At 37.1% G+C, this 18,044-nt stretch overlaps 1 protein-coding gene across 9 annotated transcripts in view; it reads left to right on the top strand.

Moving 5' to 3' along the window:
* Positions 1-16,581, top strand: part of LOC131239862 (ABC transporter B family member 26, chloroplastic) — a 177,314-nt gene extending 160,733 nt beyond the window's left edge. For 5 of the 9 annotated variants that reach the window (XM_058237755.1, XM_058237759.1, XM_058237762.1 and 2 more), the window contains 7 exons: positions 2,792-2,848; positions 2,920-2,994; positions 9,295-9,369; positions 9,452-9,733; positions 9,847-9,911; positions 10,029-10,089; positions 11,301-11,556. In XM_058237755.1, coding sequence (XP_058093738.1) covers positions 2,792-2,848; positions 2,920-2,994; positions 9,295-9,369; positions 9,452-9,733; positions 9,847-9,911; positions 10,029-10,089; positions 11,301-11,384 — 699 coding nt within the window. In that variant the 3' untranslated portion in view covers positions 11,385-11,556. Of the gene's footprint in view, positions 1-2,791; positions 2,849-2,919; positions 2,995-9,294; positions 9,370-9,451; positions 9,734-9,846; positions 9,912-10,028; positions 10,090-11,300; positions 11,557-12,060; positions 12,239-12,957; positions 13,160-16,304 lie in introns of those variants that run through there. The other 4 variants (XR_009168458.1, XR_009168457.1, XM_058237757.1 and 1 more) reach the window with 4 other exon arrangements.
* Positions 16,582-18,044: the final 1,463 nt, after the last annotated feature.

Below are 18,044 nucleotides of genomic sequence, written 5' to 3'. Positions count from 1 at the left end.
TAAAAATTTGCTAGAAAATTCTCAATCCTAGGATCGAAGGTAAGGATTGTAATTGGCTAGGATTAAGATAAGGTTTATTAAAGAGGAGAATCTTCTTGGAAGTTAATGGAAGAAGGCATTGTGGAAATTTCACCATTTCACAGGTGAATGTGCAATTTCTCTCCATTTTATAGGTTTAAGTGAGTGCTTTTCTCTTGAAGCCCTTCCTAAACCATGCTTAGAGAGTTTTAATTAGAGCTCTTATCCCAGTGATTGCAGAGAAACTTGAGCTAATTGAAGAAGTTATCCAAGAACTGTAAAAATAGGGATTGTTGATTTAAGCAGGTCCTTTTATCATTGCAGACCACAGTTCTCCATGTTCAGTAGGCCAAATCTCAAGATCTATATATCATTGGAAAGATAATTTGATAGACTACACGATGGTACAAGAATTAGGACCAACTGATTCTCATATTTGATGCAAATTGGGGAAGAATTTCCCTAATGCAGATTCAGAATTATGCAGTTTAATAGTTTTGATTGTGGGGCCCACCATTTGAAATCTACAGCTCTGATTGGGATGTCATCACTACAGTCTACATTGCATAGGTCTTTTGAAGTACTACACAATAAAGTCCGAGATCATCCAAATCGGTGAAGAAATGCGGGAGAAATCCCTTCCAGTAGGTGCATTTAATTTATAGTCCACCAGAGCTTCTGTTGCTGTAACATTGATGAGAAAGTGCTAAAAACCTCAAGATGCGACCCACTTTTGTGAGGTCCATGGGCCACAATGATGAGGGCCTCCCAAGACCTTACTGGTCCTATATTCTTGGCTTTATTTTGATTTATTCCATCACTCGAGGGGGAGACAATCACAGTAGGATGTGTACAAGGTATAAACGGCTAAGTTTGTTCAAGACACTACCATACACAAATTGATATGGAAATTTACATATGAAATGTACATTATTGTTATAAATAACTACATTCACCATCACCATTACCACAATGTCACTATCACCATAACTTGTCCATGTTATTTCAACTTAGCCTTACGAATCTTTTTTTGTCAATCATTCCTATTGAAGGTTCTATTCTCGGTAAGTGAACAAGCCTTCATATTGTTTGCTGATGATAAATGGTGTCAGGGCACACCAGGATCACTTACACCTCTGCCTTACAGAAACTCTTCTTCCAACGCACATGAATGCCCTCCTGGATAGTAGCAACGTACTCTTAGCTCCCGAAAGCCCATCCTCAAAAGTTCACTAAAGTGAAGGACCCACTTTTGCTGCACTTCGCGGTGGCAAGCATTTATTGCAAGTTGATAGGGCATATCTGAGCACTTATTGGCATTCTTATATTTGTTTTTCATTATATATATATATATATATATATATATATATATATATATCTATATATATATATCTATATATATATATATATCAAGAAACTACCGTCAGTCTATAGATTGGCCTACAAGTAGTGTCATATGATTTTTGACACTACTTGCAATTTAAATGGGCAAAAATGGAAGATTTTCGGATTTTCCGCAAAAAAAAAAAATGGAGCAAAAATTCCACGGTGTTCATGCAAAAACATCATGGATTACTAACTTAATTTTATTAGAACTAAACAAAAGAAACAAGTAGAAACACTTGAAATTAAACAAATCTCACTGAATGTGTTTCAGCCATTTTCCGCTCTCCTATTTGGATTTCTCTGCCCAAATTTTCTTCTCTTAAAAGAACTCGAAAGGCGTTGTCTAAATCCACTTAGAAACTTATTGCCAAAAAAAAAAAATCAGAAAAATATGGTGTTTTGTGGGGTTTCTATGCGATTTTTATTTTTTATTTTTTATTTTATTTCTAAGAGGCTCATGTCATTGATACATATTGCATGTTCAGCTATGTGGGACTTCTATAAACTGTAAAGTGATTTTAGCAAAATATCACAATTTGTAGATATATCGATGATACTTTGCTATATTTTGTGAGATACAAGGGAATTCAATAACTCCTGTATTATCATATCGACCCATGCAACACCGATAATATCGGCCAAATATTGGTTGAAACTATTGATAATTTAACTCACTGGATGTAGGTAGACCCATTCACAGTTTGTACAGAGCAGTAAGGGGATAGTAATCTAGAAAAGGAGAAATAATAATGATCGTGAAGAGTGTGAATACTTCCCGACAGGAGCTCTTCCCTATGAGCTCTTAATTTTGCTATAGAATGTGCTAAATTATTGGTATCCCTATTGATGAGGCCGGTCATTCGTCTCCTGGATCTCCTTGTCCTACTGTATTTGTGGAGAATGGGGTATGCATTAAAAGGATCTCATCTTCTTTTCTCTCTACCATATTTCTTGTTTCCAAGGAAAAATGATGTGGCAAGGAGCCAATGGTAGAATGTACTCTTGAATTATGGAAAACCTCACATTCATTTCATAGAAAGTGACTAAAGCTACCTTATTTGATGTAATCCATTTTAAACTTCTGAAAAATTGTCGGACCTTGTAAGCACCATAAACTCTGATTGTCACAGTTCTTATGTTGATCATTTTCCTTTCAAAAAATTAAATATTGACCTCTTAATCTCTCAAACACAAAAGACATCTCTTAATCCATTCTTAAACCTCTCTTATGTTGCTTCAATTGTTTGTTTGAACTATATAATTCCGAAGACTGATGATGTTATTTCGAGTAGTTTTCGTACTATTTTTGTTGGATTATACATTTATACTAATACATCATTTTTGAGATCACGATCATCGTGTTGACCATCCTATGACATTTAAACAGGTACCTGTTCTACAACATTTAAACATATCTTTGCATCCGAAGGAAGTTGTTGCCATTGTAAGCAAACTTTCTATACTACTTTTTAACAGCTATGATTTTGAAGAATGAACACATTTTCTTGTTCGTAGGTTGGCAGTAATGGCAGTGGGAAAAGCACACTAGTTCATCTTCTTCTTCGTCTGTATGAACCAACATCTGGTCAGGTAAGCTTCATCTAGCCTGGTGAATGACTCTAGCTATTTGCCACTGTAATGAAAATGCAGACATCAAAGGAAATAAATGATAGAATTAAGCTCCATCATAAAGCAAATTTGTTGAAATCTGAAGCAAAATTGTCCCGTACAATCTAAAGATATGTGAATGGTAATTTATTGAAGGAAGTTTCTTGTAATACTTTAAGAATTTTTGGTGAAAGCTTTTCCCACACTAAAAAGGTAGTCATTTACATGAATTTGTGAAGCACATGCCATGAGTTTGTAGGGGAATAATCGGTATGGCCTTCTAATGGTTTCGTGCATTTCAAAGTAACCTGTATGGTAGGCCATCGCTGATGGGACCGTGGCTTTATCAGAAGATTTCACCATATTATCTCACGCCATTTGCTTCTAGATTTTTATTCTTATTTATTTTGGAATTCTATTTCCAACACACACAATGACCTCTCACAAAATCATCATTTCTGAGTTCATTGGACTTGTCTATGTGCTTTGAACATAATAAATCTTGTTCATTTGCAAATCACTACGAAAAGAATTCCCACTTCACGAATTTAGTGAATCCAAATTGTGAATAATTGAGTAAATTCAGTTTCAAATTTGGAAATTTACCGTTTAAGTCAAACCTAAGAAGACATGTAATGACGACCTAGACTATGGGGAGAATTGCAGTTGAATAGGAGGAACACAAGGGATTGAGAGGCCAAGTGTAGATAGAAAAAGGAGTGTAAGGAAAAATAGAAGAAGAGAAGAAGGATTAGTGCATAAACTTGTATTACTCTTACATGCCTAATCCTCCATTTATTAATAATATTCATGAGTGGTGTCCAATATGGTAGTCTGCATGATTTCACAATTGAACATGATACGTGAAATAAGCAAATGAAATGGTACTCCACGTGAATACATGACCATGTCTCTACAATCCCCTCAAGCTGTCAATCTATGCCCAATTTTTTCTTCAAAAAATTCCTTGAATCTTGAAAAACAGTATCAAAGGCAATAAAGAAAATCTTAAAAACTCATAATTCTTCTAAAATTCAGGATTTATTAGAAGATGTTATGTTTTCCCCTTCAAGGAGACCACCAGCTATGCAAGATTAACATCATTCGTACAACCTGATGATGTTAGCAGTGGCCCCCATGAAATACATCTTCAATCCATGCCTTCGGGTGTGCTTGATAGCAAGTTGAATACGACGAACAGAAGGGATTGGAGGCTTCATGTTGAAAAAGGAGAGGAAGGAAAAAGAGAAGAAGAGACGAGGAAAGATTAGGGCATAAACTTGTACTTGTCTTGCTGGACAAATACTCTTTTTATTAATGATAAGTGGAGTCCAATATAGTTATGCACATGAATACAGAGTTAAACATGATATGTTAAATAAAGAAATGAAATGTTAGTTCTCATTACTGCTTAAAAAATGTCTCTCTACAAGTACCAGCTTTGACTATTGGGAAGTGTGCTCGACTTTGATATTATTAATTCAATACACTCTGAACAAATTTAGTAACTTAGCCTTAGTTGCACAAAATGTGAGGGGAACTAGAGAGAGTTCAGTTTCAAGAATGGGGAAGCATTTAGTATCAATATGTTACCAATTATAAAAGTCTAGGAAGTATAAGTGGGTGCATGAGTTGTAAGTGCAAGTTTGAAGTAGAAGAGGTAGTGCATGTTGGAGGCACTGCTAGTTCATGGTAGGAGCAAAAGTGCATGTTGGAAGTGCAAATTCTCATCAATAGTGACAACATGGTGGAAGGTTCTTGTAGTGAAGAATACAACAATTCAATGTAACAATTTGAATGAATCGAGTCTATTATTCCACAAGATACTACATTGTGGAAATTGTATTGTGTATTTTATTATGGACCATATATATACATAATATATGTGGATTTGGATGCATGTCTACAAGATACAAAATATCCAAGATTGTGCTTATCTACTCTAACACTCCCCTCTCAAACTCAAGGTGGTTGAAAGAACAAATTGAGTTTGTAAGGCAAGAAGTTTACTTATTCAAAAGTAAAAGTGCAAAAGAAAACTTCAATGGGCGAAGTGCGACAAAATCTTATCAACGACAAGTAGCATGAGGCGAGCATAGACTTCCAACAACTTCTAAGATGTTACCCATTGACACTTCCAATGACTAGCGAACAATCTATGGCACTTTCCACCATTGCTCTTCTGGTGGCTAAGATTTCAACCATTGTTCCTCCAATGGCTCTTGAATTTGTGGATAACAAACAAGTGATGGCATTGGTCCCAAAAAAGTGCATTGGAGAACGAGTTTGGTACAAAGGGTACAACATAACAAAGAAAAGATGCATCATCAAAGCAGATGCACCGAGAGTATGTACTAATAAGATGACTAGCGAAGGCTGTTGATCCAGCAATCACAAAGTTGATATTGTAGACTACATCAAATGACATTGCTATTAAGAGGTCCGTGACAGAGAATGCTTCATATACCGCCTAAAAACACGCTGAAAGTGCATAGAGTTATGTGTACACAAGGAGTAGAGAGTGAAAAGGTAACTTAAAAGGGCACTCATGCCTCTTCTTCTTGCCTATTAGAGATGGATTTCAGCAATGAAGGAAGCAGCAGAGACTTGGTTTCAGGAACTGGTGCTAGAAGAGAGTGCAAATCTAGGAACTATATGGATTTCAATGATTGGACAAATGCAGGATTCGGGTTTATATCCAACTGCAGCAAGTGATGGATCCGGAGGATCGAGTTCTGTGTGGTGACACTGCATATGGGTTTTTACACAGCATAGAGATGGGTTTGTAGGTGTTTTTCAATGTGGCAGATGATGACAAGTTCTGGCTGGAGAATGTGCCGGGTTAGAGAGATCAGGCTGCCGGAAATAACGGTGGTTGTCATCGGCAGTGTTCATAGTATCGGTATCATTACATGTATCACTGGCTAGGGATATGGAAACATGTATTGATATGACTACTATTATCGTTAATACCTTGAAATGTACCGCTGACTAAGGGAAACATTGGGGAAATGGGTGGAAATGGTGGAATTTCTCAATAAAACCTCAGGAGATGCTAAAATACATATATTTGCATATTTAGGAATCACATAATTGCAAAGAAGACACATACATAATAAGTTTCTCTTTAATGGGGGTCTAAACCTATGGAACGCTATCTCAGGGAAACAGTACAGAAACATGGGGAAAATGGTGGAATTTTTTAATGATACTTCAGGAGATGATAAAATACACACATTTGCATATTTAAGAATCAAATAATAGTGAAAAGGACACATATTTGCATATTTAGGAATCAAATAATAAGTTTTCTTTTAATGGGGTTTAAAAGTATGTATCGTTGACTCAAGGAAACATTGGTGAAACATGGGGAAAATGGATGTATCCATCCATTCAACCATCCATCCATGCATGCACATACATACATACATACAAACACACATGCATGATCCATCCATCCATCCAAACAACCGGCCAACCATCCATGCATGCATGCATACATCCATCCATGATTCATCCATCCATCCATCCATTCATGCATACATATACACATACAAACATGCATTTCATCATACAACCATGCATCCATAAAATAAAAAAAAATTGAAATGGAAATATTTTTTTACTGAACAAATTTTTGGCGATATCAATACATGGGCAATAAATTGGTAGTATTATCAAAATATCGCCAATACATTGGCAATACAAGCGGCACTTGGAATTTGCACAGTCGAAAATATTGGCTTTACATTGGCAATATCGATATATTATCAATACAAGGGACTCCTGGAATTTACACAGTCGAAAATATTGGCAATACATTGGCAATACTTGGTCATATATTGTTGATACCTGAAATTTATACTACCAGTGTTATCGGTATCTCCGAGCTAGAGATATGGATAATATCAAGTATATTATTAATAATATCAGGGATACTTTGAACAATGGTCATCAGTTATAGTGAATCAGGTTTGGTCAATGATGGGTTATGGATGGGGCTGATTGGCGATCTTGCGAAAATAGTTGATCCGGGCGGAAATGGTGGGTGCAGCTGTGAAGGGGCTATTGGAGATGAATGATGATGATGGTGGTGGTTAGAGTCGAGCAAAAGATGCATGCAGGGGACATCTTTGGATCAGGAGAGGAGGAAGGTGATGGGTTTCAGCATAGGGGTCATCGGGTCTAGCAGGTGATAACCTGTGCAGGGAAATACTCTTTGGTCATGAAGATGATTGTGGATGGGTTCTAGGGATGGAATCAGGTTTGGCGATGTGCTCAGAGAAGGGGCTCTGAGCAGCGAGTGACAATGCTACTGTGAGCAGATGGCATGGGAGAGGAGCACCAGAAGAGAGGCAAAGGATGATCATCGGTTGCATCCTGATGGATAAGATGGGTTTGCTAGAACACATAGATAATGATGTTGGCTTGAGATGGGTTCTAAGATTGACACCAGCACCAAAGATGGATTCCTTGGTGCAACCATTATACTTTTCGACTTCTACAATCATCAAGAGCAAGATCTAGGATGACCCTTGCGAGATGAAGTGGAGATCACTTGGGAATCAAACATACCACTTAAAAGTGGAAAGGAGAACAACACAGTCCAAATTGCATCTCAAGGATAGGATGATGAGTAATCGTCTCTTGTCTAGAAGTGTACACTCTACACTCCACATTACCTCAAAAGTCTTCTTTACAACACCCATAAAAGTCCATTAAACAAATGGCCCATGTGACCACCTTGCTCCATATTCTATGGAAATCCACTTCTGAGGTCTCAGCCTTAGTAGTAAATGTCCTATTCCTCCATTCCATCTAGATCGCCTATAATTCCTCCAGCATGGACAACTTCCACAAGTCTGGCCTCCTTTTACCATGTGACCACCAATTCCAAGATTCGAGGAAGTGTTAATCATCTTTAATGTCAATCACACAAAGATCTTAACACCATATCTCCATTTCAATGGCGCAATGTATAAACAAGTAGTGCACAGTTTCTCTCTTTCTCAAGCACAGGATAGATTCATTCATGATTACCATGTCTACTTCTGAGATAGTTTACCATATGAACCTTGTCCTAGCCAACAAGCCCACCCAAATGCAACCTCTCAAGGATTATTGGAGAAAAAATTCAACAAGAACAAGTCAAACAAAATCCTCATGTTATAGCTTGACAAAAAGGATTCATGCATACACTGAAAAGACACCTGTATCATTTTACTGAAGGAAACCAAAAGATTTACAAAAACGATCACTTGTCAGCAGTCTAATTAATGGACTGCCCACATATTTACATTGTTTTGTTCGGTAACTCGGAGAGGCAAGACAATTACAAACTCTATTTCTTCAATTGCAGCCATCTTTTCCCATTTTGTTACCCTTCAATTTACTCCAATGCACATCAAAAGAAACATGTCCAGAAAAGTTAAAAAGTCAAGCATGAATGTAAATATGTAAGCATAATATTTTATTTAAAAGAAAACTCTATAAGCAAAGAAATTATCCATCATCCATGATAGTATCTGGCAATGAGTGCAAAACTGACCAATGGGGAGTCAATCAGTGATATTCCAATATCATAAGCAATAGAGGAGGCGAAGCAATCGATGTAGTGATGATTTTGGAAAATTGCTTACTCCATTAAACATTTCAGAAATACCTACAAACGTTTTTGCCCGTTCCATGTCAGCAAATCAGCTTTTTTCCATTTCTTTGATTCTCTCTAGAACAATAAATTGATCTTGTAAACCCATATTACTGGGCTTCAGTTCAACATGGTAGGTGTTGATAGTGTGGTCAATGCTTCTCCCAGTAAATTTTTCTATTCCCAGCCTCAGCTTTCATTATTTTGTTTCAAACTGTTATCATTCATATGGATCATTTGGATTAGCGTAGCATCATCACTGTGGGTATCTATAAATTCTGCACAAGATTTGACCAATGCTTCTTATGTGGTGCACCACAATTTTGAATTTAAGTGTTCCTGATCATGAGGGTCAAAGCAGAGCATCGTTTTTCACAAGATACCAAATAGAACAACAAAACACACTGCATCTACCATAGGGGAAGGGATGTATAAAAAATGAGATAAGTTCCTACTGTGCCTACCTCAACCCTTTTCTTTTTCGGTGAGAATGCAAATAATATTTGTTGTTCTGCATGGGAGCTTACTCAATACCTTGTAATCATAGTATAAGCCATGCCTGATAAATGGATCTGCTTATGGTAATCTACCATGTTTTGTAGTTGGACCTTACATAAAAATGTGTTTCAGTGCAGATCTTTATTGATGGTTCCCCTCTTGAAGAGTTGGACATTAAGTGGCTGAGAGAGAATATCGGATTCGTGGGACAGGTTATCTTGTAAACTATATCCTAACATGATGTTAGGTGAATAATAATTGATGAATTTTGGTGCCTTTTCCAATTTTGAGCAGGAACCTCGTCTTTTCCGGATGGATGTTAGCTCAAATATAAGATATGGATGCACCAGGGAAATCAGTCAAGAAGATGTGGAATGGGCTGCTAAGCAGGCATATGCTCATGATTTTATTTTATCTCTTCCCAATGGTTATGAAACATTGGTTGACAATGACCTGCTTAGCGGGGGACAAAAGCAGCGTATTGCCATTGCCAGAGCTATTCTTAGGGACCCTGCTATTTTGATTTTTGATGAAGCCACCAGTGCACTAGATGCCGATAGCGAACATTATGTGAAGGTAATTTCACTAGAAACTGTTATCAACACATGAACACTTCTTCTTCTTCTTCTTTTGGAATGAGCAATGGCTAGTCCAAACATTGCATCTGATGCTTTACTGCCTCTGTACAGCAAGTTCTTCATTCAGTTAGGCATGGGTCTAAGGAAAAGAGGACTGTAATAGTCATTGCACATAGGTGATTTCTTACACCATCGCCTTTATTTATTTTTAATTACTTAAGTGTACAACATCTCCTTTATTTATTTTTAATTACCTAAGTGTCAGAGTCTCACTGCATGAACCATTGTTGCAGGCTATCCACAATACAAGCTGCTGACAGAATTGTTGTAATGGACAGTGGTAGAATTGTTCAGGTAGGTCAGATGTTGCACAGATAATAGCATGCTCTTCATTTACGCTTGCATGCAGATCTATGCCTATACTCACAGAAGAATTCCCATCCACAACTTTCATAAGAGTAGGAGACAAGCATTCCTGAATGCACATATATTGAGCAGTGCACTCTTTTGAGCCTCATTTATCATTCTCTTCTGTAAATTATTAGCAAAATTGCTCAGACATGAATTAATAAACCGGCAATTCAGTAAGTTGTGGTTCTTAAAGAAGACATGTTGACGACTATTGTGTGTACAAAATTGACCTGCAAGCATTTTGGGAGCACTGTCACTCAAAAAAGGAATTATCGAAACCTGTAGAATTCAAAATGACCACAATGGACATCCCCCTTCAGTTCTAGAAAATGTTATCGATCTTTTATTTTGGTCAATCTGAATTTCATAAATAAGTGATTCTGTCATTTTAAGGAATTGTTGTTGTATATCTTTTGAAATTTGGGTTTGTTATAATCATTTGGATCCATTTGGATGCACAAGTGGATTGAATTGTGAGCAGTCAGTTTAATCAAAAGGAAATCATTAGAACTAATGAAACATAATCCTCGGATTGCAGTTAAGTTTTTCTCTGTTCCAAATTGAAAGTAATCTAATCGCTATTTGGAGCTCAATCTATCAATATGAGAGCTAAGGAGCTACAATTTAGTTTATTTCCATGTCACCAAGTGTTTGGATATGTGGATTCCTTTTAGATTCCATGGATAATGTAATGATTCCCATTTATATTTCCATAGCATGGAAAGTATGCTTCTAAAAATTGAGTCTGTTTGAATTGCAAGTGTAGCCCTCAAATTCATTGAAAAACAGTTACGTTTCTTGTGCCAGATAATTGTGTATAAGAGTAATGATTACTGTGTGGAATCCACATATACAAACAACCCATCTGTCATGTCAGTGGAAAACAATTTCCATTTCCACATGGATTTCATGTATCCAAACATGCCCTTATTAGATGAGTAATTGAATTCAATTCACTAGTGTATGCAAACTCACCTAGGGATATTTTCCAGTAGATATGTATGCATATCTGGTTGAGTTATTGATTCTTGACATTTATAGAGGAAGTTCAGGTAGTTGGGTCCAACGATCATATTTTTATCTTGAGAATGTGAATGATAATCTTCTCAAAAAGAAATCTGACAATGATAATAATTTCTATGCACCAAAAACAGATGGGCGATCACAAGGAGCTTCTAAGCAAGGATGGTCTGTATGCACAATTGACAAAAAGACAAACAGATGGATTGTTATCTTGAATTGAGTGGATTGATAGGTCAAACTGGTGAGGGGCATTTTTTTATTCCATTTTGTATTAGAAACACTCATTTGATTCTTAGTTTTGTAATATCAAAATGTGTGGGGGGCCATTTTGCATGATGGGAGCAAACAAAGAATGGATTGGGTAGTTTGAGTGCTGAATGACTTGAAGATCTCTCTCCCTCTCTCTCTCTCTCTGATATTTTAACTATTTTGCAGCATGCCTCACTTGAAGACGCTAGAACCCTCTTCCAAATGGACCAAATCTCCAATTTAGCCTCCCTGCCCCCCACCAATCATGACGACCAACCCGCATCAATAAACAGCATACCCTGAAGAATATTTTTCTTAGTACTAGTGCTTTGGGGTTGGTTAATTTATAGTGGTTGCAAATTTGTAAAATCTTAATGCAAACTCTTGATGGTCTGTCATTACAGGGAACTCATTAGTCTCTTTCAGGATCTCTTTTTCAACAACTGTGGCATAATCTCCCCAGGCATTTTATCCTATGCTTTCTCCTTATCTATGAAATCCATGTCTATATTCTTCATCTTCTTTCTATTCTTCATCTGTGAAGGAATGTATTGTTCATGTCTAGTTGATATAGAGTCCGGTTCTTCATGGCAGCACCAGCAAGGACACATCTGACAGGTTTCATTTTCACTACTATTGCAGATCTTTCTTCGCGGTCTAGCCCTCTTGAGTGTAATTGAAGCAGTTTCAAGTGATGAACATGCCCAATTTACAATGAAATTTACAAAAGAGTTTCATTTTTTTAAAATCAGGTTTTCTCTACAAATATGAGAATGAAGAATGGGCCCTAGATCCATATTACATACCATTCTATTTGGAGGTACTCTCTCTCTCCCACCCTCTCTCCCTCCCCTTCTCTCGCTCCCCATCCCTCCCTCTCTACATCCTCATTTCATGGCATTGACTTCATTAATTGACTTGGATATACCAAAAGAGAAGCTGCACCAAGCAAAGCTCTGCCACTAAATCTTTGATCGTGGACACAGAGTAAAAAGTCGAATGCCATTCACACATGAAGATAAATGAAGGGGAATGGGTGTCCAAGTTTTAGAAATCTCTCCAGTGTCTTTGTCATTATCTCGGGCCTTTCTCCACCACCTCCTACTTACAGCCTTCATTGGGTAGACAATTGGATGGAAAGGTCATCCAACCTCGAGGCCCGACCCTCCATGGCTGATGCATGGGTTGTTTACTTACTAGTCATGGAGAAGTTGCTGTTTAGACTGTTAGGGCCCACTAATTAATCTGATTGGGCAAAGACTGCATTTAAATACAGGCATGCCCACATGTGGAGCTCTCGTGACCCACTTTTAACTGGGCCACACCATCTCTCTTGCCAATGGCACCCCAAATTTTGCATCATCTTATTTGTTGAAATGTTTGAGACAAGTATAGTCAGTCGAAAGGGATCACTGCTCCTAAAATTTTGTTTTTCATTTATTTACAAGTCAATAACCAATCGCCATTTTGGTTGGTGTCTTGAAAATGACGTTGAGTGGAGTTAAACTAATCGTGTTCTTGTTTCAATTTTATACATAGAATAAGGACGGTATCAACATCAGATGGCAAGCAAAACTGTCTCTGCGCTTTTTGTTTCATGGTGGCAGCCTCAAGACTACATCTTCTTGCATCATGGTTTGATGCTCGTTCCAAATGTGCAGAATCTACTTACTATGCTCCAGATTTGATGTATTATTATTATCATTTGTACATATGAATATAATTAAATTCATTTTGAATATGTAGTCTCTTTTGTCATTATTTTTACAGTGGAAAGCCCATCAGAGAACAGAACAGAGTGCTGAGATGACTCAGGCAATTCATTGCTCTGCTTGCATAACATCCCTTGAAACAAAAATTATGGCCCACTTATCAAAAGAGAGCATGAGTGTATGTTGGATATAAAAGGCCATTACTCCTCTTCCTAACCATCCTTTTTCCACTTTCATGTATTGCCCACATGATGAGTGGACCTGCATGGTTTTCAGCTAAGCTCAGGGCATGTTCTCAGTAGTCCTGCTTTGCGAGTGCCTTGGATCCACCTGTGTCACTGGGTCATGGCTGCTGACTTACCTTTTAGGTCCCTTCATGCCAATCACCCTTTAATTTCTGCAACAAATAATCATAGCTAAAGCATTATTATACACACGCACAGACGAGGAAGGGATAAAAGTAATAATAATAATAATGATAAGTTGCAAATGAGGAGTGCGAGCTGGATTTTCTCATGGCATGCGGTCTGCTTCAGGGCCAGACAGATTCATTCACAGTTGAGTGTGCTCCAAGCCCACATTACCCCTTTATGTGCTTCACTTAGTAATACGATCATCTGTTTGGTGCTTTAAAAGTGATTATTATTAGTAGCAGCAGCATTAGAGTATTAGTATTTGGAATGGACGCAAGTTATACTCGGCAAAGCCTGCGAGGAGTGTATTACATTACTCTTACTTCAGTCTCAGCGATTAGAGGTTAGCGGTAGTGGAGAAGAGCAGGCCGTTGGATTTTTCCATTGAACCTGAACCCGCTCTGTATTATCTTTCTTACCCCTTTCTTTTCTGCCACCACTCAAGAGCAAGAATCCTTAAATCTGGAATTTTCTCTTCTTTTTCTATTGTGCTGAGGCCCACCCATTGTGAAAGATTTGGATCACTGAACCAAATAAATAGATCTGCTATTGTAGTAACTGTTGCTGTTATTCCAATCTCAGTCACATGATTAGTGCAAGCATGCCAAAATTGATTGTACAGCTTGATTCAAACCAAACAATTAATCCAAAGCGCTAAGATAGGTAGATATATTGGAAATCGACCATATATGATCAAGATTGAATAAAATTGGTCACCTATTTAGCCACTTGCACAACGTTGATCAGTTGATTATTAGATAGTGGAGTTTGTCCTTTAAAAATGGGTTACACTTATGTTGTCCGTATGAAAGGATTTTTTTTCCTCTTTAGTATAAATAAAACAAAAAAGAAATTCTTATAGTTGGCAGTAAAGAACAACTGCAGAACGTCTCTCTAGATGGAGAATTTTGCTTGATACTCAAACTGAATCCAGCATATGAGCATAGATTCAAATTAATACCTACGTAAGAAGGTTTTTTTCAAAAATTCACTAACGAAATTCAATTTTCGATAACATCAAAGTTTTGATCGATGGCATCGAAAAGGGGACAAATCTGTCCAGCAACCAAAGTATATTTTCCAAAGGGATCCCGATGGCATCGAAACATCCTCCGATGCTATCGAAGTGCACATTGATAGCATCGAAGGTTGATCAATGAGATCAGAGACAATTTGTCCTACATCTAACTGAATATCTTGGTGCAAGTAGTCGATACAATCGGAGAAGGTTCGATAACATCGAAATTTGAATTTCGATGGCATTAATAACGTCAGATTTTTGCCCATTTTTTGACCGTTGGGATTCAACTTTATATATACTTTTGGGTTGGTTCTTAGGAAAGTAGCTAGAATTAAAGAGGGCTCAAGGGAGTTATTATAGTAGTTAATACCCTTATCCTCAAGCCTTCTTTTCCATAAGAGTTCATCATTCAATCCATAGCACAAGCATTTATTGACATCCTCATTGCTTGGATTGAGTTATGAACTCGGGCATTTATTGAGTTTCCAGTAGCACTTTTTAATGGTAAATCTTTGTACTGGAACTCTTGAATGCTTAGCTCATGGGAATCTTCTCTAAACTCTAAAGAAAAATCACTTATTAGAGAAGATCAGACCAAACCCTAAACCAACAACTCTGGATCATTGATTGAAGCATCAAACGGATGGTTACGGTTCAAGGGAGCTGAAGACTCTTCATCAATAGGAAGATCTTCATCAACATATACTAAAATGGGGATCACTCACTTATTTATAAGTATACAAAGTCCGTTGAGTCTGAAGCCCTTTCCTTATGTAGGATTAAGATTTAGAGTTTAAGTTAACAAATTCACTAAGACCTTCCATAGGCCTCCAACGGGAGAATACGTTGTGTTCTCCTTGTGTAGGTCTCGTGTCCTTGTGTAGGACGTGTTGTCCTTCTGTAGGACTCATTGCCTTGAGTAGGCTCCTAGTTGTGTCCTTGTATAGGACTTCTTGCCTTGCGTAGGCATCTAAGGTTGTCTTGTATTGGCTCCTTAGTTAACTTTGTGTAGGTTATAAAGGTTTATGGTTAACCTGATTTAAAATCATTAATAGTTAAATCTGGTACACTCTAGGGTGGAGTGCGTCAACCGGGAGTGGAGTAGGTATATAGCCGAACCACTATATATGATTGTGTTTGGGATTGTTATTTGAGCATTGATCTAGTCATGCGTATGTTTCTTAAATGATTGTTTATGACACATGATGAAATGAATGTCCTAGCATGGATGGGAATCACATCCCACACACTCACATACACTATCTCTATAGGCTAGTTGCTTTACATACAAATCATGTGTAGCTATGTGAATAGGCCTTTTATTGGCTTGGAAGCCTTAAAGCTACTTTGCCCTACTTAGCTTAATTAATAAACTAATTTAAGGCATTGTATGTTTTAAACAAGTAAATATTATTGAAAAGTCCTTCCTATTCACTCCCCTCTAGGACAGTTAAAAAAATTTCCATACTTCAACAGTAGCAATTCTACTGCAATTTCAATTACGCTTTGGGAGTCGTCCCCTTCTGACTTTGTAAATGACAGCAACTGTTGACCTGGAAGTAGGAGTCTTGGTCTCTTAAAACAGTTTTGCTTATGTTTCTTTAAATATGTTGTTGATCCCCTTGAATTCTTACTGTATAGTGACTTGCAATGAATACACTTGATCTTCAACACACCATTAACCGTGACTTCTTCAAAGTCATTTCACACTGCTGATTTTTTTCTTTCATTTGCCTACAGTTGAAGAAGTGTCTCCCTCTACGAGAAGAGGAGATATGGCTGATGCACCCACACAAGGGTATTTGGGGCTTCCTCTTCACTAGCCATCTATAAAACAAAGTTCTTGATATGTTAAAATCTTCACTACACTGCTCTATAGAATTGCAGGATGTAATGCTTACCTATACCTAAACGGGCATACTTACCTAATTGTCTAAATCAGTCACTCATTCAAAGTTGGATAGATTGTAATGCCTTCATTTTTCAATTTAAATGCCATATCAAAATTTCAGTAGCATCTCCCCTTATCTCTCGAGAATATATTCTTCCTGTATTTGATTCTCATGTCAAGCATCAACACAAAGTGTGAACATTTGACGACGGAAATAATTGCTGGAAATATATCCAGATAGAAAAAGGAGAGACGAAACCAAAACAAGCATATACTTTTAAATTGGAATAAATGAAGACATTACAATATAACTTTAAACTGTTCAAAAATGGAACAATTTGAGAATTTCTGTCTTCAGGAACACATTATATATATATATATATATATATATATATATATATATATATATATATATATATATATATATATATATATATGTCTGTGTGTGTGTGTGTGTGTGTGTGTGTTTATCTATCCTTATTCCTTACAATTTATTTCAAAAAATACAACAAAACCATTTTTATAAATAACAATCTAACAATAACAAATAAAATAAAATAAAAAACTTAACAATTTAACAAATTAACAATCTAACTATTTAAAAAATTAACAATCTAACAAATTTAAAACAATCTAACAAATAAAATCAGTTTAACAAACTAACAATTACATCTATTCAATCATCCAACCACTCAAACAAATCATCCATATATGATACATCTATCCATTTATCTACTTTACCCAACCATCCCATACATCCATCCATCAATATATTTAGTATAATGTTAAGTTATTTAATAATATCAATATGCTAGAGTATGGCACTTGGTATGCAAGCATTTAAATGTTGTACAAGCATAATTATGTGTTCATAATATTAATATATCTAAATTTGTACAAATTTATTATATATTTTGTATAATATACATATATAAATATATATTTATATATATATATATAGTGGCCTGGTGGGCCACTAGATCACAACAACTGGAGGAGAGTACCTGAAAGAGGGTTGTGCAGTCGGACGTTGTAAGGTTTAGGCTGGAAAGAGGGTAGTCGCTTAGTCAGGTGGGTCCGGCGGACAAGCGAGCAAGGCTGCAAGGGGTGAGGTGAGCAGGGTTTGCTGGACATGCGAGCAGGGCTGCAGGGCGATCGAGCAGGGCAGGGTCCGCTGAACAAGTGAGCAAGGTTGGTCAGACAGGCAAGCAGGGGCAACCGAACAATCGACCAAAGACGGCCGAGCACTTGTGAACGCTGGAAATCGACGCCCATGCTGATTTATGTTTGTTTTAGGGTTGTGTGGGTTGATTTGGATTGATGATGTAGTAGACTTGGAGTCATCACTAACCATTTAACTCAAAATCCCGCTGTCAACTAGAACCTGCAGAATATGTAAGGCTAGAGAATCCGAAGACTCCCTTGCTTTAAGTTGACTCCTAATTTGTGACCTGAGATTCTAAGTAAGGGACCTCAGTTATGAAGAGGAAAGGTGTTAGGCACCCTCTCTGCCCGTATGGGTGTACGGTCTCTACTTCGTGTGGTATGATGGTCTTAAGGGATAAGATAATGAGATTAAAATAGGATTA

The sequence above is a fragment of the Magnolia sinica genome, chromosome 3, assembly GCF_029962835.1.
Source record: "Magnolia sinica isolate HGM2019 chromosome 3, MsV1, whole genome shotgun sequence".
Lineage (NCBI taxonomy): Eukaryota > Viridiplantae > Streptophyta > Magnoliopsida > Magnoliales > Magnoliaceae > Magnolia > Magnolia sinica.
Note: the sequence above shows the minus strand (reverse complement) of the source record. Positions and strands in the feature narration are given on the sequence as shown.